Genomic DNA, 26,812 nt, shown 5'->3' with positions numbered 1-26,812 from the left:
TGATATGGGTCAGAGAATATATCTACATGGGCCTCTTTCCTTCCATGTGCAGAAATTTGCACTAGGACCACCTTCTTTGGTCGGCATGAACCTAGGGTCGATGTAGACTTCTCTAGGTGTGGCCATGTACTCTTGCCACCTTTGATTATTGTGGATATAATTCATGATGCGACATCACTCTAGTTTTACTACTTGGGTTGTACTCCTATATGTGACCTGCAACTGTGTAATTCCTTGGATCAATAAAGCCTTTGGTGTGCCGTGGGTTGTCTATCTTCTAGTGAGCAAGCATGTGATCAATGGGTTTCACCAGATGGATTTCAGCCAGGTCAAACGGTGTATCAAGGCTATTATCAAAGTTTCCTTAGAAAGTGAAGTGCCACACATTGGTGGGTATGTGAGTTTTTATTCATGGATAGGCAAGGACACCCCAATCCTTCCTATTGTCTTCAATGGCTTCTTTCCTAAATTTTTGGCGATTGGAGTAGCATCATCAAGAAAGCTCCACGTGGATGGCAAGGTGTTGGAGTAGTTGGTTGATATATCCCACATCGTGAATTTTGGGGTTCAAATTAAATATATGTATATAATGTAATAGAGGCCCTTCCCCTTCCTCCCTCCACTTTGTAATTTTTCCTACTCGATTAATTTTTTAGCATTTTATGTAAATCTATCAATTTTTCTATTCTTATGCACTCATAATGGTGTAAACAAGGGATACTTGAGCTAAGTGTAATGTCGACATGAAAGGGATGCACATTAGTCAGCCTAGGACACACATACATGCAGTGTATGACCCGCCCATCTAGAAATATTCTTGGACAAGTGTTGTTCATGAATGATAACGAGAAGGCTTAGTGGTGCAGGTGCTTGAGTAGTTGTGCCTATTCCTATTGGATTTTTCTACTAAATGGAGAGCCCGTGTGTATATTGCACGTGTCGTTCTTGAATGGGTTTAGCGCTAAAGATGTGCCCATGTGGAGCTCCTTACAATGAAAACTCCACCACCTTGTCTTTTTCTTTAACTCTTATTTTTCTACTTTCTTCAACTCTTACCATATGCATCTTGTTTTTGCAGCACATCTGGATAAGGGATTGTAATAAATACTTACATATAAACCATGAGAAATAAATAGATGAGGCATGGCATGGAGGTGACACATACAAACCATTAGAAAGTAGTAGATGAGGCCTAGCATGGAGAGGTGAGACTTACCAACCCCCATTGGCTCCAAAGATACTACCATTCGCACACAGAAGGACATGATAAAGGGCTTGTAGGAAAGCTAACAACCGGATCACTGCTTGACATCAAATGGCTACCAAAACCCGATATCTAGCATGTCCTTGAAAGTGACCACCTTGTTGGCCGTGGAATTATTTGACCATGCCTTATTACGATCTATTTAGTAGAAGTTGGAACCTTCATTGAGGTCAAAGACCATAAGCTCTTTTCTAATCCATGGGTTCTTGGAGGCACCTCCGGACAAATGAGGATGATCAGCTAGAAGAAACAACGTGTGGCCACTATAGCAGGATCAAGGAGACCTTGGTGTAGTATAGCTCATTAAAACTCTTCATTCAAAGCTGCATCTCTATGGTGGTGAGTGATATGGGTCAGACAATGTATTTAGATGGGTCTCTTTTCTTCCACACGTACAAATTTGCACTAGGACCACCTTCTTTTGGTTGGCATGAACCTGGGTCGATGTAGACTTCTCTAGGTGTCACCATGTACTCTTGCCACCTTTGATCATTGAGGACATAGTGCATGATACGACATCACTCCGGTATTACTACTCAAGTTGGACTCCTATATATGTGACCTGCAATTGTGTAATTCCTTGGAGCAATAAAGCCTTTGGTGTGCCGTGGGTTGTCTATCTTCTGCTGGGCAAACATGTGATCAATGTATTCCACCAGATGGATTTCGGCCAGGTCAAAGGGTGTATCAAGGCTATTATTGAAGTTGCCTTAGAAAGTGAGGTCCTAGTCTCATTGGTGGGTATGTGAGTTTCTGTTCATGGACAGGCAAGGACACCCTGGCTCCTTCCTATTGTCTTCACTAGCTTTTTTCCGAATTGTTTGGCGATCGGAGTAGCGTCGTCAAGAAAGCTCCACGTGGATAGCAAGGTGTCCGAGAAACTGGTTGATATTGTAAGATTCCTCCCTCCGACTTTTAAGATGTGCAAGTGTAAAAACCTGTCCTTCTGATCTTTTAATTATTCCCCTCTCTGAAATAAAAGAAAGATCCTGTTTTACCCTGTTTTGGCCTAGAGAGAGAAAATATCTAGAGGGGGAGGTAATTCAAAATTGAGATATTTTTGGATATAAAAATTCCCCTAGTGTCTAAAATGGTTTCCCCTGAAACAGATATTCAAAAAGAAATTTTCAATGTGCAATTGGAATAAATTGAAATTAGGTAAAAAGGACCTTAGCCTAAGAGTCCACATTCTCTGAAATTTTTGAATTAAGGTTCCTATGGACCAATTAGATTAATCCAAATGTAGGGAGGAGATAAATTGAAGAATAAAAGGAAATCCCCCCAAAAATGAGTAAATACTCACATAAGATGAAGAGTTGACTAAAGAGTTGACTAAGGACAAGGTTATTAGTTAAAAAAGAAGAGATATTTAGAAGAAATGATGCATTTTTGACACCTCAGTGTGGGGGAGTTTCCCTCATGAAGGGGAAATTTTGTGAGTTTAATGCTATTTTTTTTATTTTTGTGGTTTAAAATAAGCATTAATAAAATTTAGGCGCCTATTTCACATGTGTGGTTGAGTTTTAAACTCACAAATAATGAGATATTTTCATCTCTCCTCTCTCCTGCTTCAACTAGATCCAAAAAGTAAGCTAAACTGACCTAAAAATGATCAAAAATTGACCAAACTGATCTAAAAAATTCTAGAATCAGTTTGCTTGGTTAGAGGCTCACTTTTTCCTATAAATGAAGCCTCCCCCTTTGTAAATGGTTAATAGTGTTTTATGCACTGTTACTCTACTTCTCTCCAGAGCCAAAAACAATGAATTTATTGATAATTCATTAGTTTTTTTACCATTTCCTATTCAAAAGAATTGGTGGCCACTCTTGTTACAAACAAGAGTAGATCCCTCAAACCATCAAGCCAAAGGAAAGCTCACAAAAATTCATGTAAGCTAGAAATCCTACTTTTTCTTTATTCTATTTAATGGTTTTTTAATTTTTATTTTCTTTATTCTATTTAATGGTTTTTTTAATTTTTGTTTTTCTTTCCAACATGGCTATGCCTTGTTGGAAAGGCTTTTCTCCTCTCTTCATTCTTGAATTCAGCCCTTCTTTATCCTAGATGTGTAATCAAATTGTTAGAATTAAACTTTTCATATTGTTCCTCTTTAAAAAATAAAATTTAATTAGTTTAGAATGCTTTAAATCATTTGGGATAATTTTTAAGTAACTTGAGAATGAAAAAAATTAAAAAATGGTCAGTCATATAAAGGAGGTTATGGTAAAATTTTCTTAAATTTTGTGAAATAAGTTTTATCTTTTATTATTCAAAACGAGTAATCCCCACCGCTTGTGTATTCTAAAAGTGTTATTTTTATTCTATGCATAGAAAAATATATATCAAAAATATTTTTATAATAAAGTGATATTTTTATTAGAATTAATTTCTATGCATAGAAAGATGCATATTGAAAATATTTTGATTATAAAAGTGTTACTTTCATAAAAATTAATTTTTATGCATAAATAGATGCATACTTTTTTGTAAATTTAAAAACGTTACTTTCATCAAATTTTAAATTTATGCATAAAAAGATGCATAAAAAATTTTATTTTTATCTCAAAAGAGTTATTCTCATCAATTTTGATTTTATGCATAGAAAGATGGATAAAGAAATTTATTTTTATTTCAAAAGAGTTGTTCTCATCAATTTTGATTTTATGCATAGAAAGATGCATAAAGATTTTTTTTTAATTTCAAAAGAGTTATTCTCATTAAAATTAAATTTATGCATAGAAAGATGCATAAAAGATTTATTTTTATTTCGAAAGTGTTATTCTTCTTAAAAATAAATTTATGCATAAATAGATGCATAAAAGATTTTTTTAAAATATAAAAGCGTTACTTTCATCAAATTTTAATTTTATACATAGAAAGATGCATAAAGAAATTTATTTTTATTTCAAAAGAGTTATTCTCATCAATTTTGATTGCATAAAGAAATTTATTTTTATTTCAAAAGAGTTATTCTCATTAAAATTAAATTTATGCATAGAAAGATGCATAAAAGATTTATTTTTATTTCAAAAGTGTTATTCTCCTTAAAATTGAATTTATGCATAAATAGATGATAATTTTTTTTATAAAAACGTTACTTTCATTAAATTTTGATTTTATGCATAGAAAGATGCATAAAAAAATTATTTTTATTTCAAAAGAGTTATTCTCATCAATTTTGATTTTATGCATAGAAAGATGCATAAAGAAATTTATTTTTATTTTAAAAGAGTTATTCTAATCAATTTTGACTTTATGCATAGAAAGATGCATAAATAAATTTATTTTTATTTCAAAAGAGTTATTCTCATTAAAATTAAATTTATGAAAGATACATAAAAGATTTATTTTTATTTGAAAATGTTATTCTCCTTAAAACTGAATTTATGCATAAATAGATACATAAAAGATTTTTTTTAAAATAAAAGTGTTACTTTCATCAAATTTTGATTTTATGCATAGAAAGATGCATAAAGAAATTTATTTTTATTTCAAAAGAGTTATTCTCATCAATTTTGATTTTATGCATAAAGAGATGCATAAAGATATTTATTTTTATTTCAAAAGAGTTATTCTCATTAAAATTGAATTTATGCATAAAAAGATGCATAAAAGATTTATTTTCATTTCAAAAGTGTTATTCTCCTTAAAATTAAATTTATGTACAAATAGATGCATAAACGAATTTTTATAAAAGTGTTATTTTCCACTGAAGTTGTTCTTATGCGTAAATAGATGCGTAAAGAATCTTTATATCAAAAATAAGAATTCTCTTACATTCTATAAATGATGTGATAAGAATAGAAGTGATGAGAATGAGAGGTAAATAGATGTAATGAGATGGGATACGAATCAGATAGATGGGAATGAATGGATGGATGGATGTGATGAGAATAGAAGTGATGAGAATGAGAGGTAAATAGATGTGATGAGACGAGATGCGAAGCAGATAGATGGGAAAGAATGGATGGATGGATGCGATGAGAATAGGAGTGACGAGAACGTGAGGTGAATAGATGTAATACGAATCAGATAGATGGGAATGAATGGATGGATGGATGCGATGAGAATAGGAGTGACGAGAATGTGAGGTGAATAGATGTGATGAGATGTAATGCGAATCAGATAGATGGGAAAGAATGGATGGATGGATGTGATGAGAATAGAAGTGATGAGAATGAAAGGTAAATAGATGTGATGCGAATCAGATAAATGTGAATGAATAGATGAGATGTGATGTCATGTAAATGAGGATGTAACTGAATAATATAGGATGTGAATGAATGTGATAACATGTAAATCGAGATGTGAATGAACGATAAGGGATATGAATAAATGTGTTAGCATGTGAATGAATGAGATGTGATGTGAAATGAATGAGATGTGATGTGAAATGAATGTGATAAGATGCGATGTAAACTGGATAGATGTTAATGTATGTGAAGTGATGAGATGAAGTAGATGTGATCTGATGAGGATAAATGAGGAAATAAGTGATGAGATAGAAAAAGATGTGATTAGATGAGAATGAAAATACTTATGAAATGAAAGTGGATTGATGTGTGGGTGATGTGGATGGATGTAGGGATGATGTGGATTGATGTGTGGGTAATGTGGATGGATGTATGGAGATGATGTGGATTGATATGTGGGTAATGTGGATTGACGTGTGGATTGATATGGATGGATGAGTGGATAATAAGGATTGATGTGGATGATGTGGATGGATGTATGGATGATATGGATTGATGTGGATGGATGTATGGATGATATGGATTGATGTGTGGGTAATGTGGATTGACGTGAATAGATATATGGATGATGTGGATTGATGTGTGGATAATGTGGATGTGAATGGATGTATGGATGATGTGGATTGACGTATGGATTGATGTGAATGGATGTATGGAAGATGTGGATGGATGTGTGGATAATGTGGATTGATGTGGATGGATGTATGGATGATGTGGATTGGTGTGGATGATGTGGATGGATGTATGGATGATGTGGATTGATGTGTGGATGATGCGATTGGATGTGATTTGATGTGGGAATGATATGATGTGATAGGGATCGATGAAGAAATTTTTTTTAATGGGAAGATGAGAAAAGATGGGGACTAATGTGAAAGAATGTGGAGTGATGAGAAAAAATTAGAAATATTGTTGGAACTGTATTTGTATGTGAAATCTGTTTTTAAATGAGTGTTTTATGTCAAGAATGCTAGGGAAGCATTTTGACCGTCTTGTGAATGAGGTCATGGAGACCTATCTGTTAAAGTTGCAACTACTGTGACAGAGAGTGAATGGAGGACGTCTCGCATGTAGCAAGGTCGGCCGAGGTCTTGACCAGCCTCGGTTTGATTTAAATGGTGAGCTTCCGGTATAGTGGATGAGGGACCAAGGAAGCGGCCTAGAGTGAAGCGTTAGGTGACCTGCCGAGAAGGATCCTAGAGGGTGCTGATCATACGGTGCTCGAGCTCTGGGTCACTGAAGATACCCACATACGTCGGGGAAGATATTGGAACAAGGAGTGAGAGTTGTTTTCTGAATTCGGACATGGATCTGGTTGATTGACCTTGCTGGTCCTCAACGGATGAGTCCATGGCTCTTTTATATAGATCCGTTGGTGCTGATCTTCAACGGAGATTCCATTTTTGATATGTGAATATATTGCCGGTTACTATGAGCTAGGAACAATCGAAAAGGCCCTTGAGGGGACAGGTTGTGAGCGTTCTGGTTGCCAATGATGCCATAGGTACACTGATGATGATGAAGGAATGATTGGAAATAAGAATTCAACCGGAGATTTTAAGGATTGTGATCAGTGACACAATGGTTTCATTAAAAGATTGTTTTTAGAAGATGCTGATTCTGTGAAAAATGCAAGTTCATATTGGGTGTGTAAGTGGTGTGACTAGTTTTAAGTTTGCATGAATATTCGGCTAGGGGGCCTGGGAACTCTTTTCCCTGGTACCTGGGACAAAATCTAACCGAATTCTTAATTGGATTCTATCATTACAGTGGTTGGGCGGTTGGCTAACCCACACGGGACTTAGGCTGGATTGATGGATACTTAAATTGAGACTCAATTCTGTTATGGTACGATAGATGAAGTAAATCTCAGACAAAAATTGTTCTATGGAAAAGAATCAACGGTTGTGCCTCTCAATGAGGAAAAAAGCATTGGTGTCTATGATCCAAGTGTAATTTTTTTCCTAATCTGATTTGGGACACTTACGGGTTCAGTTAGATCAGTTCAGTTCCTTAGAGAAAAGTTATCCTGGAGGAATCGCCCGTGCTCTTCGGGCAAGGGAAACTTTTCCGGGATCGGTTTTGGAAGAACCGATGGATTAGTCTCTTGTCCGAATATCTGTGGTAGGCGAGGCCCCGAGTGTGAGACCCTGCCCCGCGCAAGAAGTGCTACTTCTGCTGCTAGAACCCCTGAATTTGTTGCGCGGTGGGGATAGGGACCTCACAGATATATCCCACGTTGTGAATTTCGAGATTTAAATATAATGTAATAGGAGTCCTTCCCCTTGATCCCTCCACTTTGTAATTTTGCCTAATCGATTAATTTTTTAGCATTTTATGTAAATGTCTTGATTTTTATATTCTTATGCACTCATAATGGTGTAAACAAGGGATGCTTGAGTTAAGTGTAATGTCGACATCAAAGGGATGTACATTAGTCATCCTAGGACACACATACATGTGTATAACCACCCCATCTAGAAATATGCTTGGACAGGTGTTGTTCATGATGACGATAAGGCTTAGTGGTGCAGGTGCTTAAGGTAGTTGTGCCTATTCGTGTTGGATGTTTCTACTAAATGGAGAGCTTGTGTGTATATTTCACGTGTCTTGAATGGGTTTAGGGCTAAAGATCTGCCCATGTGGAGCTCCTTACAATAAAAACTCCACCACATTCGTTTTTTCTTCAACTCTTATTTTTTACTTTCTTCAACTCTTACCATATGCATCTTGTTTCTGCAAACACCCCTAGATAAGGGTTTTGTAATAACTTCTTACATATAAACCATTAGAAAGTACTAGATGAGGCATGGCATGGAGGTGAGACATATAAACTATTAGAAATTAGTCAATGAGGCCTAGCATGGAGGTGAGACTTACCAACCCGCATTGGTTCCAAAGAAAATCTAGATGGGTCTCTTTCCTTCCATGCACAAAAATTTGCACTAGCACACTGGATGTAGACTTCTCTAGGTGTGGCCATGTACTCTTGCCACCTTTGATCATTGAGGACATAGTGCATGATATGACATCACTCCGGTTTTACTACTCAGGTTGTACTCCTATGTGACCTGCAATTGTGTAATTCCTTGGATCAATAAAGCCTTTGGTGTGCCGTGGGTTGTCTATCTTCCACTCAGCAAACATGTGATCCATGTGTTTCACCAGATGGATTTCGGCCAGGTCAAAGGGTGTATCAAGGATATTATCGAGGTTGCCTTAGAAAGTGAGGTCCTACACATTTGTGGAAATGTGAGTTTTTGTTCATGGATAGGCAAGAACACCCCGGCTCCTTCCTATAGTCTTCACTGGCTTCTTTCCTACTTTTTTCGCGATTGGAGTAGCGTTGTCAAGAAAGCTCCATGTGGATGCCAAGGTGTCCAAGCAGTTGGTTGATATCTCCCACATCGTGAATTTTGGGCTTCAAATTATTTATATATATATATAGGGGCCCGTCCCCTTCATCCTTCCACTTTGTAATTTTTCCTACTCGAATAATTTTTTACCATTGTATGTAAATGCATTAATTTTTCTATCCTTATGCACTCATAATGGTGTAAACAAGGGACGCCTAAGCTAAGTGTAATGCCGACATCAAACGAATGTACATTAGTTAGCCTAGGACACACGTACGTGTAGTATATGACCGTCCCATCTAGAAATATTCTTGGACATGTGTTGTTCATGATGACAACAAGGCTTAGTGGTGCAAGTGCTCGAGATAGTTGTGCCTATTCCTCTTGGATGTTTCTACTAAATGGAGAACCCTTGTGTATATTGCACGTGCCTTCAATGGGTTTAGGGCTAAAGATGTGCCCATGTGGATCTCCTTACAATGAAAACTCCACCACATTGTTTTTTTCTTTAACTCATATTTTTCTACTTTCTTCAACTCTTACCATTTGCATCTTGTTTTTGCAACACCCCTTGATAAGGGTTCTGTGTAATAACTTCTTACATATAAACCATAAGAAAGTACAAGATGACTGGCATGGAGGTGAGACATACAAACCATTAGAAAGTAGTAGATGAGGCCTAGCATGGAGGTGAGACTTACCAACCTGCATTGGTTCTAAAGATACTACCACTCGCATAGACGCACATGATAAAGGGCTTGTAGGAAAGCTAATGACCGGATCACCACTTGACATCAAATGGCTTCCAAAACCCGATATCTAGCATGTCCTTGAAAGTGAGGACCTTTTTGGCCGTGTAATTATTTGACCGTGCCATACGATTTATCTAAGAGAAGATGGAACCTTCATTGAGGTCAAAGACCATATGCTCTTTCCTTATCCATGGGTTCTTGGAGGAACCTCCGCACAAATGAGCATAATGAGCTGGAAGAAACAACGTGTGGCCACTATAGCAGGATTGAGGAGACCTTGGTGTACTAGAGCTCATTAAAACTCTTCATTAAAAGCTGCATCTCTATGGTGGACTTCTCTAGGTGTGGCCATGTACTCTTGCCACCTTTGATCATTGAGGACATAGTGCATGATGCGACATCACTCTCATTTTACTACTTGGGTTGTACTCTTATGTGACCTGCAACACAATTGTGTAATTCCTTGAATCAATAAATCCTTTGGTGTGATGCGGGTTGTCTATCTTCCACTGAACAAACATGTGATCCATGTGTTTCACCAGATGGATTTCGGCCAGGCCAAAGGGTGTATCAAAGCTATTATAGAAGTTGCCTTACAAACTGAGGTCCTACACATTGGTGGGTATGTGAGTTTTTATTCATGTACAGGCAGCAAGGACACCCCGGTCCTTCCAATTGTCTTCACTGGCTTCTTTCCTAATTTTTTGGCGATTGGAGTAGCGTTTTCAAGAAAGCTCCACATGAATGGCAAGGTGTCGGAGGAGTTGGATTATATATCCCACATCGTGAATTTTGGGGTTCAAATTAAATAAATATATATATATAATGTAATAGGGGCCCTTTCCCTTCCTCCCTCCACTTTGTAATTTTGCCTACTCGATTAATTTTTTAGCATTTTATGTAAATCTATTGATTTTTCTATTCTTATGCACTCATAATGGTGTAAACAAGGGATGTTGAGCTAAGTGTAATGCGAACATCAAAGGGATGCACATTAGTCAACCTAGGACACATACATGCAGTGTATGACCCGCCCATCTAGAAATATTCTTAACCAAGTGTTGTTCATCTCATGATGACGACAAGGCTTAGTGGTGTAGGTGCTTGAGGTAGTCGTGGAATTATTTGACCATGCCATAAGATCTATCTAGCAGAAGTTGGAACCTTCATTGAGGTCAAAGACCATATGCTCTTTTCTTATCCATGGGTTCTTGGAGGCACCTTTGGAGGACAAATGAGGATGATGAGCTGGAAGAAATAACATGTGGCCACTATAGCAGGATCGAGGAGACCTTGGTGTAGTAGAGCTCATTAAAACTCTTCATTCAAAGCTGCATCTCTATGGTGGTGAGTGATATGGGTGAGACAATATATCTAAATGGGCCTCTTTCCTTGCATGAATAGAAATTTGCAGTAGGATGGCCTTCTTTTGGTTGGCGTGAACCTAGGGTCGATGTAGACTTCTTTAGGTGTGGCCATGTACTCTTGCCACCTTTGATCATTAAGGACATAGTGCACGATGCAACATCACTCCTGTTTTACTACTCAGGTTGTACTCCTATCTGACCTGAAACTGTATAATTCCTTGGATCAATAAAGCCTTTGGTGTGCTGTGGATTGTCCATCTTCAACTGAGCAAACATGTGATCCATGTGTTTCACTAGATGGATTCGGCCAGGTCAAAGGGTGTATCAAGGCTATTATCAAAGCTACCTTAGAAAGTGAGGTCCTGGGTATGTGAGCTTTTGTTCATGATAGGCAAGGACACCCTGGGCCTTCCTATTGTCTTCACTGGCTTCTTTCCTAATTGTTTGGTGATTGGAGTAGTGTCGTCAAGAAAGCGCCACGTGGATGGCAAGGTGTCAGAGCACTTGGTTGATATATCCCACATCGTGAGCTTTGGGGTTCAAATTAAATATATCTATAATGTAATAGGGACCCTTTCCCTTCATCCCTCCACTTTGTAATTTTGCCTACTCGATTAATTTTTTAGCATTTTATGTAAATCTATTAATTTTTCTATTCTTATGCACTCATAATGGTGTAAACAAGGGATGCCTCAACTAAGTGTAATGTTGACATCAAAGGGATGTACATTGTCAGCCTAGGACACACACATACCTGTAGTGTATACCCCCCCCGTCTAGAAATATGCTTGGACAGGTGTTGTTCATGATGACGACAAGGCTAAGTGGTCCAGCTGGTTGAGGTAGGTGTGCCTATTCCTGTTGGATGTTTCTACTAAATGGAGTGCCCGTGTGTATATTTCACGTGTCTTGAAAGGGTTTAGGACTAAAGATGTGCCCATGTGGAGCTCCTTACAATGAGAACCCCACCACCTTTTTTTTCTACTTTCTTCAACTCTTACCATATGGATCTTGTTTTTGCAGCACCCCTGGATAAGGGTTTTGTAATAACTTCTTACATATAAACCATTAAAAAGTATTAGATGAGGTTGGAGGTGAGACATATAAACCATTAGAAAGTAGTAGATGAGGCCTAGAATGGAGGTGTTACTTACCAACCTGCATTGGTTCCAAAGATACTACCAATCGCATAGAAGGACATGATAAAGGGCTTGTAGGAAAGCTAATGACCGGATCACCACTTGACATCAAAGGTGTTTCCAAAACCCGATATCTAGCATGTCCTTGAAAGTGACCACCTTGTTGGCCGTGGAATTATTCACCCATGCCATAAGATCTATTTAGAAGAAGTGGAACCTTCATTGATGTCAAAGACCATATGCTCTTTTCTTATCCATGGGTTCTTGGAGGCACCTCCGGACAAATGAGGATGATGAGCTGGAAGAAATAGCATGTGGCCACTATAGCAGGATTGAGGAGACCTTGGTGTAGTAGAGCTCATTAAAACTCTTCATTCAAAGGTGCATCTCTATGTTGGTGAGTGATATGGGTCAGACAATATATCTAGATGGGTCTCTTTCCTTCCATGTACAAAAATTTACACTAGAACCACCTTTTGGTTGGCATGAACCTGGGGTCAATGTAGACTTCTCTAGGTGTGGCCATGTACTCTTGCCACCTTTGATCATTGAGGACACAGTGCATGATGCGACATCACTCTGGTTTTACTACTTGGGTTGTACTCTTATATGACTTGCAACTATGTAATTCCTTGGATCAATAAAGCCTTTGCTGCGGGTTGTCTATCTTCCACTGAGTAAACATGTGATCCATGTGTTTCACCAGAGGGATTTCGGCCAGGTCAAAGGCTGTATCAAGGCTATTATCGAAGTTTCCTTAGAAAGTGAGGTCCTACACATCGGTGGGGTATGTGAGTTTTTATTCATGGATAGGCAAGGACACCCCGGCTCCTTCCAATTGTCTTCACTGGCTTCTTTTCCTAATTGTTTGGCGATTGGAGTAGCGTCGTCTAGAAACCTCCATGTGGATGGCAAGGTGTCGGAGCAGTTGGTTGATATATCCCACATTGTGAATTTTGGGGTTCAAATTAAACATATATGTATAATGTAATAGGGGCCCTTCCCCTTCGTTCCTTCAAACAACACCCTTTATGGGTGAGCGGATGATGGGATAAGGAGGGTGGGGGTGCCCCTTACGCCATGTCTCAAGCGTCCTTTGCAAGTGTTTGCTGCACTGAACTCTGAACCAACATTGTTATCAGAGCTAGGGAGGGTCTTGCACTTGCCTTGCATGGAGTTTGCATGGTTGTTTACATTGTTTCCCTTGCTTCTTGGGTTGGAGCTGCGAGCGCTAGTGTGCCTACTAGTGGACATCATGGGTAGCAGGTATAAAAAATTCTAGCTACCTCAGCGGTGGTGGAGGCAATGGCTGACGAGCGAGAAGAGGAACTTGTTGCCAGTGAGTTGCACTATCAAGTGCAGGCATGGTTGCGAGCTTGCCATCGAGGGAGGGTATTTGAGTAGCGCCGCCAAGAAAGCTCCACATGGATGGCAAGGTGTCACTGATATATAATATAATAGGGACCCTTCCCCTTCACCCCTCTCCAACACCCTTTATGGTGGGTGAGTGGGTGATGGGTGAATGGGTGCTGTGGCTTCGAGATCGCTCTCATGGCCAGGGTTGGCTTCTTCTCCTAGGGATTTTTTTGTCGCCTAAACTATTAAAAAGAGTGTGCCTCATTAGTTTGTGGATCTTCTTCTCTAGGATGTTGGGTTGTCTCACCATGTTTGCCTTCGGAGGGGATCTTTAAGGTTGGGTTGTCTCACTGTGTTTATCTTCGGAGGGATCTTTAAGGTCATCCTCTTCATGTGTAGGCTTGTGGATTTGGAAAAAGACATATGTGTAAGCCATATGGATGGTGTCAATGGTAGCATCTTCAATGGTGAGGACTTACAAGTGTAGACTATTTGATAAAGTCAAAGGATGCCCTGTGGGTTGTATTGGTTTTTGAGCATGTGACTAATTTCTTCACTTATCGGCAAATACGTGAAGCAGATCGTTTACTCATCAGCAAAGGATGCCCTGTGGGTTGTGTTAGTTTTTGGGCATGTGACAAATATGGCGATAGAGTGACTTCACTCATCACAAACGAACTAGGGTCCTCATGGTGCCATGGCTAAGTAAACAGATCGTTCATTGCTCAAGGTAAGCATAGACTATTTGATATAGTGGGAGGATGTGATGTGAGTTATATTAGTTATTGGGCATGTGGCAAAGATGGCAAAAGGTTGATTTCACTCCTCGACGGATGAGGGTCTTCATGACTTGCCATGATCGAGTGAAGAATATCGTCATTAATGTAGAAGTGAGGCTGGGTGGTGTTATAAGTTCAAGAAAGTGATCTTTTCTCTTAGTAAAGAGTGCAGAGAACAAGTGGCACTGTGTGGCAAGGTTGGACACAATCAGACTGGATTCAATGGAGTACAAAATTATGGTGTCCAATAAGGAGATGGCTTGGTTAAAGAAGAAGAGGGTGACGGAGTATGTGGAGTTGATGCGGGCTAAGATGGTGTAGTTAAAGAAGAAGATGATGACAAGAGTTGGTTGCTATATGGAGTTGATACAAGCTAAGATGGCTTCTTTTACTCGTGTCCTTTCAAGGGGATATCATCTAAGGCAATGGATTCCAGCTTATAGATTTTAATGTGTGCTTGGTTGATGAGGGTTTCTTTATGTGGAGGAGCTCTTAGTAGGCTACTTCTTGAGCTGCCCACTTGGTCATGGCTTGTTTATACTCCTCATGGAATTTGGTAAGGCCTTTGGTTGCCTCTCAATTGTTATACGAGGGCATCTTCACACTCCTTTGCAAAACTGGTTAACCACACAAATGACTTGGAATTTTTTATCTTTACCTTGCTTGACCTTTTTTAGAAGTTGGTCCCTTTGGGCTTCATGTACCTAGCCTGCAACAATCTTAGTTGCTTCCAGAGCGCTTGGTGTTGTAGCCAAAGGGCATCCCGTGTACTTCTTGTGAGTGTTGGCTACTACCTATGTGACCTGAGTAACAACGAGGTTGTTCTAAAGCCTATAAACTTCTCATTTTTCTTCCTTGAGATCGAATTCTAGCTTGGCAGCTTAAAGCAATTGTTGAGAGTGGTTAAGTTTTCGATGCTTCTTGTCATGGCACTTGAGTTCATGTTGTGGGATAAAGGGTGTGTCGTGTGGAGGTCTCCACTACATGGTCGATAAGCTCGACCCACTGGGCTCGACCCACTGGTGGGTGTCAATTTTGAAGTCCTTGGGAGAGCTAGGTCATTATGGGTTGGGTCCTGTGGAAAAAGAAGATCTATGAGAGATCAATCTATGCCATCCTTAAGGATTTGGCAAAGGTTGGACTTGATGGTGGGAGGCCGACCCAAGTAGATGTTATAGAGATTGGGATATGAGAATGGGTGATGGATTTGTAAAAGAGTTGTTAAGATTCACGGTATCTCCTACAAGAAGTTAATTAATCTATTGGCACACTAAGCACATACTAATGACACATGATTAAGTTAAACCTACAGTGGATGGTGTCTACGCGCACTCATAATAATGAGTGTATGCATTAGACTCAAGCACAATTAGGTTACAAGATTAAGACTTGTACTCATAATAAAGAGGCTTGAGATGTGCGCAAGTGCTTGTACTTCCATTTCTTGAAAATGATCCCTTTCATATGCTTGGTCCTTGCATGTGAACTAATCCACTTTTTCCATATAAATTCCTCCTCACCTACTTACTCCCTACCTCTACATGTGCTCTATGGCACCACACTTCTCAACACTCCCTTGGTGCCATATCTCTAGGCTACTCAAGGTGGTCAAATGTGAGTTACAACAATCATTACTCCCCCTGGGTGCTCAACTAGCTACTCTCAGGTGGTCGGGTATGAGTTACAACAATCATTACCCTCCTTGGGTACTCAACTGGCTACTCTCAGGTGATCGGGTAGATACATACAATAAAGAAGATGATAAGATGGGTGTCTACTCGGATGGTGACCCCTCTTTTATAATAGATGGCTAGGATAGTGATGGTTCTTGCTCTTTAGAAGAGCTTATCTCTCTCTGGGAGGTCTCTTCATACTTGCTGATAGAAGTAGTCCCCATAAAGATGCCTTCGCTTTTCTTCAATCTGCAATCTTCTTCTTTGTGCCCGAACTTGTTGTAGAAGCTACACTTTGGCTTGTCTTTGAACTTGCATTTATTTTGAACGTGTCCTTTCTTACCACAATTATGACACTTCAAATTTCTTTTCTTAAACAATGCATGCTCAATAGTGCTGGGATTGCTTCCTTTTAATTCTCTCTCTTTCTCCAAAAGAGGGGACACATCCATCAAATGTTAGCGTTGCTAGATTCTTCAAGGTTGTGACAAGTGCATTGTATTCCTTTCGCATGCTTTTTAAGATTATTGCAACTGCATCTTTATCTCCAATCCTAGCATCTATGTTATTTAACTGGATCATGATGCTTTTTATTTTACTGACAAACTGAGCACAAAAATTTATTGAAGTTCATTTCTAGACCATAGAACTCAATCTTTAAGTGAATTTCCTAGTTCTTTGCCTTAGCTCTAAACACGAGATTTAATGTATCCCATGCATCTTTTGTGTGTTCCTAAAGTCAATGTGAGAAATAAGCCTTGTGTGAAGATGTAAACCAATGAGTGACAATGCTTGCTCATATTTTTCAACCCACCCTTCACATGGTACATTCGACATAGTGACTTTCCACAATTTCTTATGCATTAGGAGATACTTCATTTGTGTAGCTCAAGTGTGAAACCCTTCCCCATTGAACTTCTCTACAATGCGAGGTAATGCTTGTTAATGTTGCCATAATGAGAAGGTCTTGCCAATGAGCTTATGATACTTCAATTGACAGTTTCTATTCTCGTACAACTTGGCAAATGTAACTTGGCAAATGTGGATGCTTTAAATAGGATAAAATGCTAGTACGTGTGCTTCCAAATTCTTTTTTTAAAAAAAAACTTCTAGAGATTTTTGATGGTAGTCCCAATGCAAAATTAGTGCTTTTGATATGTAAACACACTAAATGCAACTATAATTACTCACTTGTATCCCTAATTACACCATTTTTTTGCTAATTATATGTTAACCACCTTGATTAATCTTAATCACAATGATTAAGTGAGCTGAATCTTGGAGATTCCATTTGAGCTTGTGAAAGTGGATATTGAAGGGGGTTTTTGCACAAGGATATTACCCTTGATGGGAATCAAGTCTTTGAGTGAAAAAACTAGCTGAAACTCACTGAGAATGGCGGATTTTTGCTGATTTGCAATAGTACATTTTGCCTTCTCACGCCGCGACCGGTTGACGAAATGGACTCAAACCTTGGCTAGAAGTAGATCATAGTGCTGCTAAGGCACCCTAAATGGGTTTGGCCTAGTTAAATGCATATACGAAGAATGGTGCTCATAACCAATCGACAAAAGAAGCGCAAAAACCAAGCAATTTTCAATGAATTTGAGTGAGCCCTTGAAGCTGTGATTTAGCAATGGTGTCAACAGGAAGTGTCTAAAAGGGATTTAGCAACGGTGAAAGAGATTGGGAGAATCAAGAGCTCAAATCTTGGCCACAAATGGGGAAGAAGTGATAAGCTTGTGAGTAGTGACTTCTTAAACACACTAATGAGCTAAGTTTTGACTAAATGAAGTGATTAGGAGAAGCTCTAAGGAGACAGGGAGGCTCTGATACCATGTTAAGATTCATGGTACCTCTTGAAAGAAGCTAATTAGCCTAATGATACACTAAGCACATACTAATGACACATGATTAAGTTAAACCGAAGGTGGATGGTGTCTAAGTGCACTCATAATGATGAGTGTATGCATTAGACTCAAGCATAACAAAGTTACAAGATGAAGACTTGTACTCATAAAGAGGCTTGAGATGTGTGCAAGTACTTGTACTTCCATTGCTTGAAAATGATCCCTTTTATATGGGTAGAGTACATCTTTGCTTGGTGCTTGCATGTAGGATAATCCACTTCTGCCATATGGCTTCCTCATCACCTACTCACTCCATGTCTCTACATGTGCTCTATGGCACCACACTTCTCAACAAGGGGGAGCCTGCTCATTTAGGGATCACTTACTGATTTTCTTGGTGTGCATCGTTTGGCTTGGGCTCCAAACACCACACTCCTTAACATGGTCCATGCGCATGAAGTCCTATGTCTCAAACATACCACTTGCAGAGATACAATATACGTCGAGTGGATTGTGGGATGGAGATTGTGACTTCTAGAGGAAGCTATTGTGGTTACTCTTAGGCAAGAGGCATGTGGGTGGTTAAAGGTTCCTCCATGGGAGGCCTCAGTAATAAGGAGACTAAGGGGTTTCGAGATGTTTCCAACTTTTTTCTCTTCAAAGGAATTTGGGCTTTGGGTTGTCAAAAAGACGATGCTTCAACAAGAGAGATAGGACTCGTGAGGCATAGGGGATGGAAGTTCTTTGTCTATGACATGATGAAGGACCTTTGAAAGCGTGTGGACACATTGTACCTTACCTGTTGTTTTGCCGAATTCTTGCACTAGCCTTGGAGTTCATTGGGGAAAAGGCTTGCATCCAATCTTTTGGTTGGCATGAAAGTAGCTTGGCTAGGATGGTGAGCGATGCCATGTTGTGTCAATCCTTAGCCTTCTAATGATTAAGGAAAGTGAGCACACAGGCTAAGGACACCAATTTGGGGACCAAGATGTCTCTAGATTTGCCCCCATTGGAATTGAGACCTTTGGTAACCACGTGTGCCGAACCTCAGCCATGGCTCCTTTCTTGCTTTGAACTTTTGTTAAGACACTATAGGTGTACAGATCTTTTAATGAGATCCTCGATGTGAGTAATCTGGTGATGCGACCCATCCATTATCTCAACCTCCCCTGAATTGTCCATATTGTGTGGCAAGATTCAATGAAGTGCAAGGGGTGTTAAGAGAAAGATTCAATCCCATGATAATTGGTTTTGGAAGGCTACAAGGCTGATCTAGTTAAGGTGGGCAGACTACTTCGAGTAGTAGGAAAATAGCATGATATTCTACCAATCCATAAGTGACCCTAAAGTGATTATCAAGGGTCATCCTCAGACTTTATGGAGCATGTTGGGGTTGAGGGAGCATGAATTGCCCCTAATGGTGAATTCCATTTTGGCAAATGGATTAGGAAGATCCAAAGGACGCTTTCTAGGTTCCCTACGCATTGTTCGGGATGAGATGGACGTGGCTCATCAACCAACCATGGATCCTACTAAGAATTCCTTATTATGTAGCACAATCCTTAGTTTAAGTATGTGCACAGTCATTTGGTAATGTCAAGGTGCAGTGTGGGGAAGTGGACGAGGGTTGTCAAACGAAAAACAATAATGCAATTATGCATGATTAATGGATGTTAGTCCAAGAAACAACCCTTAGTTATATTTTCAACTTATACTTTCATTACCTTACTCGTAGCATTTTGAACTTATCTTTAGATATCAAAAGCCATAAGTGAATGGGTGCTATCCTAACTGATGTAACTATGTAAACACAAAAGTACTATCTTTTCAAATCCTAATTGATGTAACTATGTAAGCACAAAGGAACTATCTTTTCATATCCTAACTAATGTAACTAAGTAAGCACAAAACTCATTCAAAGGCAATATATTTCAATGTCCGATGATCCTTGTCTCAATCTTCTTTGTATGGTTGTTAATCTCTTATTGTCTGAATATTGTGCACTCACAATTGTTCAAAATATATTAATTTCAATGTGTTGGTCATTCACCAACACTTTTGGTGATCTTGTTGTGCTCACTTTTCCATTTTCCTTTGGTTTTCATCGTTTTTAATGTCAACCTTATAATGGTTTTGTCATTATTAAGCGATTTCCCCTACCAACCAACAACCATCCAGGGTTTTATTTCAATAGAGGATGTCGAATTATTCCAATGTTTTGTGGCACTTATGCATGCCTCCCTTATTTACATTTGGGTTTTGATTGTTGATGCTTATTCTTTATCCTACATTTCTCATTATCTTGACAATTTACTTGCAATATACAGTTAGCCAATCACCGGGGCATTGTTGATTATATTATTGAATTAAAAACCATCCATTTTTCCAACAGGTCGGATTATTTTCAACAGTCCCATTTTGGTGTGATTCCATGTCCCATGTGATATGATGATATTTTGATTGCTTTTTCCTTTTTTTAGTGGAATGCCTGATTCTTTTCACCCGACCATCACCAAACAAGCATTAGGGGGTCTAGAAAATTTCTATAATAAGTGCTATCATGACCAATAAAAGACCGACTCTACCTTAATTGGCCGATCTAGATGCCTAGATACAAGCTGTGGATATGAAATAGGCTACTCATCTAGAAACATCGTAATCAAGGTTTTTCACCACCCGACCTACCGTAAGAGATGCTTTGCACTCTACCATCTCATCCACTCGAGCAAGCATATGCTTCAAGACATTGCTGGAATATCTAAAGCACCCTTACCACCATGAGCTTAATGTCATATAGAGAAAGTCTAAGGACTTTGTGTACATATTCGCTTAAGACTAGTAGTAGTGGCCACACCAATGGTTGGTTTAGTGTGAACACTAGGCACTTATACATAAGTCAATTTTGACAATACATATTACACATTCATTCCCTTGCAAGAGAATCTTGTGAGATCTTCTCTCCTCTACTCTTGCTTACATATACTATTAAATCTTGCTAGCTTGATGAATGCATGCTAGATAGGTTAGTTTGTAGGATTCCCTCTTCCATTTAGCTTCTTCCCTATCCACCTTTTGTTTAAGAGAGAACCACTACGAAGGCTGTCTTCTTCCTTCCTTTTTCTAGGCAACAAGGGAAGCTGAAGTGTGGCAATGGAGTGAGGACGCAAGAGAACAGCTAGCGCACGTACCCACATTAGGTAGTTGCATTGCAGCTCAGAAGAAAGACCTAATGATGCAAAATGAAACAAAACTAAGGTAAGCTCCAATTCACCTCCAAAACTCGTAACATGACAATCAAACCGTCTTTTCTAATGAGAAACTTAACAATTAACACTTAACTTCTTTTTGGTCTATTATTTATAAAGTTGTGTAGCAACAAAATGTACCATGCAATGCCCGGGTAAATGTAATGCACAAGCTATATTTTAGCGCAATTATGCCTCAAATCTCACTTCTAGGCCTTACGTCCATTATCACATAAGTGCAAACATATATAAAATGTATATAAAACTTGCTTATTTTGTCATACCTAATAGTGCCTTTGATGTACTTTAACACCCTCATCCTTGCCTTCCAATATACACATGACCCCACTATGAGTTGAAAAAATCAAAGACTAGTAAAAAGTAGGCATAATGTACTCATACACAAAGTACATACACGCACATCCCCAATGAGTCAATTGTGTTCACTTCGAGAGTTCCATCTTTTTCAATCAAACTAAGACCTTGTGCTGTTAAACATTCAAAGGTCAAAATCTTTAAAGATTATCTTGTGAGATACACATTGCAAGATGATGTGTCTCCTAAGACATAATGCACTGCCTTTTCTTTTGTTTTTTGTTTTTTTTTGTTTTGGGTGAAAGCATGTACACAAGTCAACGATTCGTGGAAGGACATTCATGATTAGATGTAGGTGACAACAAATGGAATTACACCATGGATGCCCTAGATCTTAGGTGATGCAGACATACGGTTCTTCAATTTGTGAATATTTAAAGGCCGCTCTACAAGGAAGCTAGTAAATTACGTGGGCAAGAAGGGTTACCTGGAAAGGTAGCTTCGAGGTGTCACTTCACAAACCGAGTGTCTAACAAGCAACTGTGTCCATGTCAAATCGAAAGATTGCTTGAGAGGAATTAGCTCTGTTTATTTAAGCATATGGTTTTACCACTTAAAGCACTGCAGATTTACGGCCGTATGCAGCATTTCTACAAAAGGTTTTCATCAAAATTGATATTTCATGCCCCGCCTTGCGGCCATGTATAGAGAGGTTATCTAGCCCATGCTGTTATGATCCTGTGGACCCTTGCCATGATTGCCTCTAATGTGGTCCTTGATGTCCATTCTTCTCGCGTCAAGCCTGTTTCTAATCTTTTATCCCAGATTGCACCTGCAATTTCCTCCCATACAAACAAACAGCCTGGACTTACACATGCTTCCACAGAAACCAGCATACGTACCATTTTCACCATTGACATTTCGGTTGTCATTCCTGTACAGAAATTGATGGAGCACCCTAGATGCTTCAATTACATTGTGAAACATTTGAGCTGCTTGCCCAAAAGACTTTTCTGGGCGATGGTTGACGGTGGCCGTATACAAGGTCTCCCAAGCTTCAGAAGCATGACCAGCATGTGGGGTCCATGTTGTTGAAAGGAAATACAGATGAACTTGTTTGACAGCATACCTGCCAATGGCAGTAAAGACAAAGTGTGAGTGTCGTCTACTGATGCCGCAGGTAAAATGGGGTTCAATCTGCAATGGCTTGTAAGGCATGAAGTCTATAATGGAATCCATCAAACATACATTTCAAATAACTGCTGCGAGTACCAAAACGTGAACTGTTTTGTTTCTCTTCAACTTGACTTCGGGCTTTGTGCAGGAACATTGCCTTGCTCTAGGAAGTGTTCACTTAAGAGTGAAAGAACTCTTTGCTTCAGCTGCAACATAACAGAAAAAGAAACACTCTTTAGCAAAGCAACAAGGCAAGGATTGAACATACGAGAAATAAATGCAAAAAAAAAAAAGAACAATTGTTTTTGCCAATGCAAGGATTGAACATACGAGAAAGAAATGCAAAAAAAATAAAATAAAAATAAAAATAAAAATAAATGCAAGTGTTTTTGCCAATACAATATCTCCTCTTTAACAATTTTATTCTAGCGAGGTACAAGGGTAATCGTACATGACATCCAAATGGAAGTATTCATGCCTTGAGGTCAGCAATGAATAATACAAGGAAGAAATTCTAACAGTTCAGTGATGTAGATGATGACGAGCTCCACTGCCTGCCCTTGGATGGCGGCAAACACCAACTCCGTGTCCCAATCCGTCCCCGGGGCTGCACTAAAGGGAAGGAGAAGATCATCGTGCCACTCTCCGGCATGGAGGGCCAGGAGTGATAAAAAACCACACAAATCCAAATGGGAGCCACTGTCTCCTCGAAAATGCAAGTTCCTTCGACATGGAGACATCGGAAGAAACTGTAATCCATTGGCTGCCACAGGATCCTGGGGGCCCGGGGGAGGGGGGGGGGGGGGGGGAGAGTGGGGGGGCATGGCAACTCAAGCACGAGAGCCCTCACCGGGGAGGCGGAAATGGTCATCTCTACCAGCTCCGAGAAGCAATGAATCAGCGGCAGACTGAACTCGCCAGCTGCCTCCGCTCCAGGTCTGGTGCGGCCAGAGGGCGGCAGGAATGCTCAGGAGAGGTGGAGGGAGGGGGGAAAGCAAGCTCTGAAGGAGACGGGGCGGGGGGAGCTGCTGCTGCGGGGAGGGTCAGAGACGGAGGTTGGGGAGGAGGACGAGCGGGGGGGTGGGGGGGAAAGCTATGTGGAGGGAGAGGGAATCAGATGGGAGGAATCCTCCAGAGAGGTAGGGTGCGAGGAGGGCTCCACCGAAGGCCAACAGGCCACACTGGAATCTAGGAACTTGGAGAGGAATCTAGGCGGGATAACGGCCTCCAAACTGCAGCCCGGGCGCCGGGGGGGGGGGGGGGGGGGGGGGGGGGGGATGCCGTCGGGTGGCTGCTGTGATAAATGCTCGAAACGGTTCTCTAACAAAACCGTATCCTCCTATGCTCTGCTAGCCTGGCGCGCTCGGCGGCGCCGCTCAGCTCTAAAGGTCGGCTAGCAACTCTGTCGTGGGCCAACCGTCTGCCACTCTCTGGCATCAGTGTCGGCTGCGGCTAGATCTTGGTGCTCTTCTACCTGAGGGCTAGCTTCCCTCCCACTCCCCTGAAGAGGATCTGAGCTTTGGGGGGGGGGGGGGGGGGGGGATGTGTTTTCTCCTGGACTGCCGATGATGACAAGCTCTAGCAACCCATCTCCCTACATATGAACCATTGGCTTGGGAGGCCAGAATACTGGACTCTCAGCAGAATAGGGGCGAGGCTAGGAAGAGATGGCGTGTGGCATTGTCTCCAGAGAGGCTATGCAGATGCAAAGGGATGGAATCCCAACCGCCCGAGCAAGAACCGAAGTAGCGGTCGAGGGGGATTCCATCACTCTCCTAATAGCACCAGCTATCACCAAGAGAAGAGGAAGGTATTCCTTCCTAAGGCCCGGGAAACAGACTGTCACGGGAAAGCCTAAAACGCCAACCATAGCGTTGGATGCGGGTTCGAAGCACATGACATTCCACATGCAGAGTTTGGGGTGACCCACTGGTTACAGATACCCTTTTTCAGACCATCACTTGGCAGAGATCGCCTCCCACGACTAGCACTAGAGTCCTCTATGCAATTATATTGCAAGAGGGAGAGGGAGCGATTGAGACAAGCTGGACTGCCCTCCTCCCTCTTGCAATTATATTGCAAGAGAGCGATTGAGACAAGTTGGACTGCCCTCCTCCTCAGCGACACGGCCACCACCATTACCGACATATATGCATGGTACTCTGACGTAGTCGAGTGGTTTCATGCACATGGCATACAGATGGACCATCTCCCCCTGTTTTCGTATAGCCTGGATTCCCCCTACCTTGACCACTCACGACAGGAGATCAACCGGATCATAAAGTTAGATCTCCTTGGGCTACACATACACCAGACATGGGTGTCTCCGTCAGAGATTGATCACAAGTGTGAGTTCTACAGAGATCACTTTTTGAGACGGATTCTTTCAGATCCCGGGATACATACACAAATACACATGTCACATGCTATGCATATCACGATTCGTGAGCTCAGCGTATCCTCCCACCGCCTCAGAGTACAAACTTGGCAAATTGAGGATATCCCACATGAGGAGAGGACATGCACAATATGCATCACAGGAGAGGAGCAGCAGGGGATGAGGCCCATTACATGTTCACTTGCCCGACTTACTATGAGATACGCGGGAGATTCCACTGCCTCTTCCGAGAGGGATTCGGACCACTCACATGGGTGATACAGTTTGAGGATCAGAGGTGCTTGTGCATGTACTTGATGGAGCTCAGACGACAGAGGGATGTAGTGTTGAGGAAGCATGTTGAGAGACAGCCCGGCTGCGATAGGACACCTCACAGAGAGCCATCACAGATTTCTTTGTGGTACGCACATCCACATGGGAATCCACTTCCCACGACAGTTCCTCTACTACGACATCAAAGCCCACCACCCATACCCATGCTCTAGCTCCACGCCCCAAAGGAGTTCTTAGTGAGAGAGCTCGATCCATTCTGCAAGCCAGATGTCCCCGACGATGTCCCCGACCCAGAGCATCAGGACCCTCCACCACATAGAGACAGATTCGTGAGGTTCTCTGCCGACATACACGCTCCCATCACACAGACCTGACATTCACTCCACCATCAAATCGGTTCTGGCCGAGGCAGGTATCATCATTAGCTGATCACAACATATCTCACTCTACACAGGATCATCTGTTGATCACATGTACTGTCAGATGTTTTCATTTTACTTTTTCTTTCAATTTGCCATGGCTCAGTATATCCATGGTACCATTGTATTACTTTTGGTCTCAGCGTCTTCTATAGACGTTAATATAATTTTCTCTCTCTCTCTCTCAAGCACTCTCAAGACTCAACCCTCATCTCTAGAGTCCTAGACTCTCTCTCTCTCTCACAGGATGAATTCATCCAGCAGCCGGGCTACTTGAGTGTTCACATGTCCCATGCCATGCGGATTGCAATTGGCCAGATACGGGTTTCATCCCACCACCTCAAAGTGGAGACAGGTAGAGCTAAGTGCATCTTCAAAACCGAGAAGCTCATACGGAGACCCAAAGAGGAGAGGATCTGCCAATTATGCCCCACAGAGGTTGAGACGGAGGAGCATTACATATGCCCCTGCCCAGTATACTATGAGATCTATGGGAGGTTTCACCGTCTATTTCGTGAGGGATTTGGTCGACTCTACTTCCAAGACCAGCGATGCCTAGGCCTCTTCCTGCTTGAGCTCCGCAGACACAGGGACACCTTGAGAGAGCTTCGGCCCCAGCCACCCCACCCCCTCCCTCGCCAGCCAACCATCACCAGTTTCTTCCAGACCAGGAGGTGAAGGACACCGATATAGTGGATCTTGTGGACCCGACACGAGCTGCTCCAAACGTGCCTCGCCCGAGAGGAGTTACCTTGGAACGAGCCTCCGCGCTCCAACGTGCCCGACGACCCCGGCCACCCTGTCGACCACAATCACCTCATCAACTTGAGATCCAGGACATGCTCCACCGCCATCGAGCTACCTCAGGGAGACCTCTCGGCCATACTCATTAGCCCCATGCTTGATATTTTGGAGAGTGGTATACCATCTACTTGGAGCTGATGCTGCTCTCATGTTTCTATGTTCTTAGTATTTCCATGGAGAGTTTTGAATCACCCAAATGAGATAGCCATGTTTATGTTTTTTTCTATTTTATTTTCCATTCCAGGATGAGATATGCCATGGACATTAATGTATCACTTTGGTCTCATAGGCCCATTGGGTCTTTGGTAGACGCTTAATATATCTTTCTTTCTACATATGTATATATATATAGAGAGAGAGACCTCTCTCCATGGTGTGACGTTGCGCCCCCC

The 26,812-nt window shown here is 40.9% G+C and overlaps 1 protein-coding gene across 1 annotated transcript in view; it reads right to left on the bottom strand.

Annotated features, from left to right (window-relative positions):
* Positions 1–21,674: 21,674 nt before the first annotated feature.
* Positions 21,675–26,812, bottom strand: part of PDE318 (P-loop containing nucleoside triphosphate hydrolases superfamily protein) — a 120,064-nt gene continuing 114,926 nt past the window's right edge. The window contains exons 14-15 of the mRNA XM_086812774.1: positions 22,599–22,732; positions 21,675–22,479 (exon numbers count right to left, since the gene is read on the bottom strand). Of these exons, the coding sequence (XP_086668900.1) occupies positions 22,649–22,732 (84 nt within the window). The 3' untranslated portion in view covers positions 21,675–22,479; positions 22,599–22,648. The remainder of the gene's footprint in view (positions 22,480–22,598; positions 22,733–26,812) is intronic.

The sequence above is a fragment of the Cibotium barometz genome, chromosome 18 (genome assembly GCF_041138505.1).
Source record: "Cibotium barometz isolate CiBa-2024 chromosome 18, ASM4113850v1, whole genome shotgun sequence".
NCBI lineage: Eukaryota > Viridiplantae > Streptophyta > Polypodiopsida > Cyatheales > Cibotiaceae > Cibotium > Cibotium barometz.
Note: the sequence above shows the minus strand (reverse complement) of the source record. Positions and strands in the feature narration are given on the sequence as shown.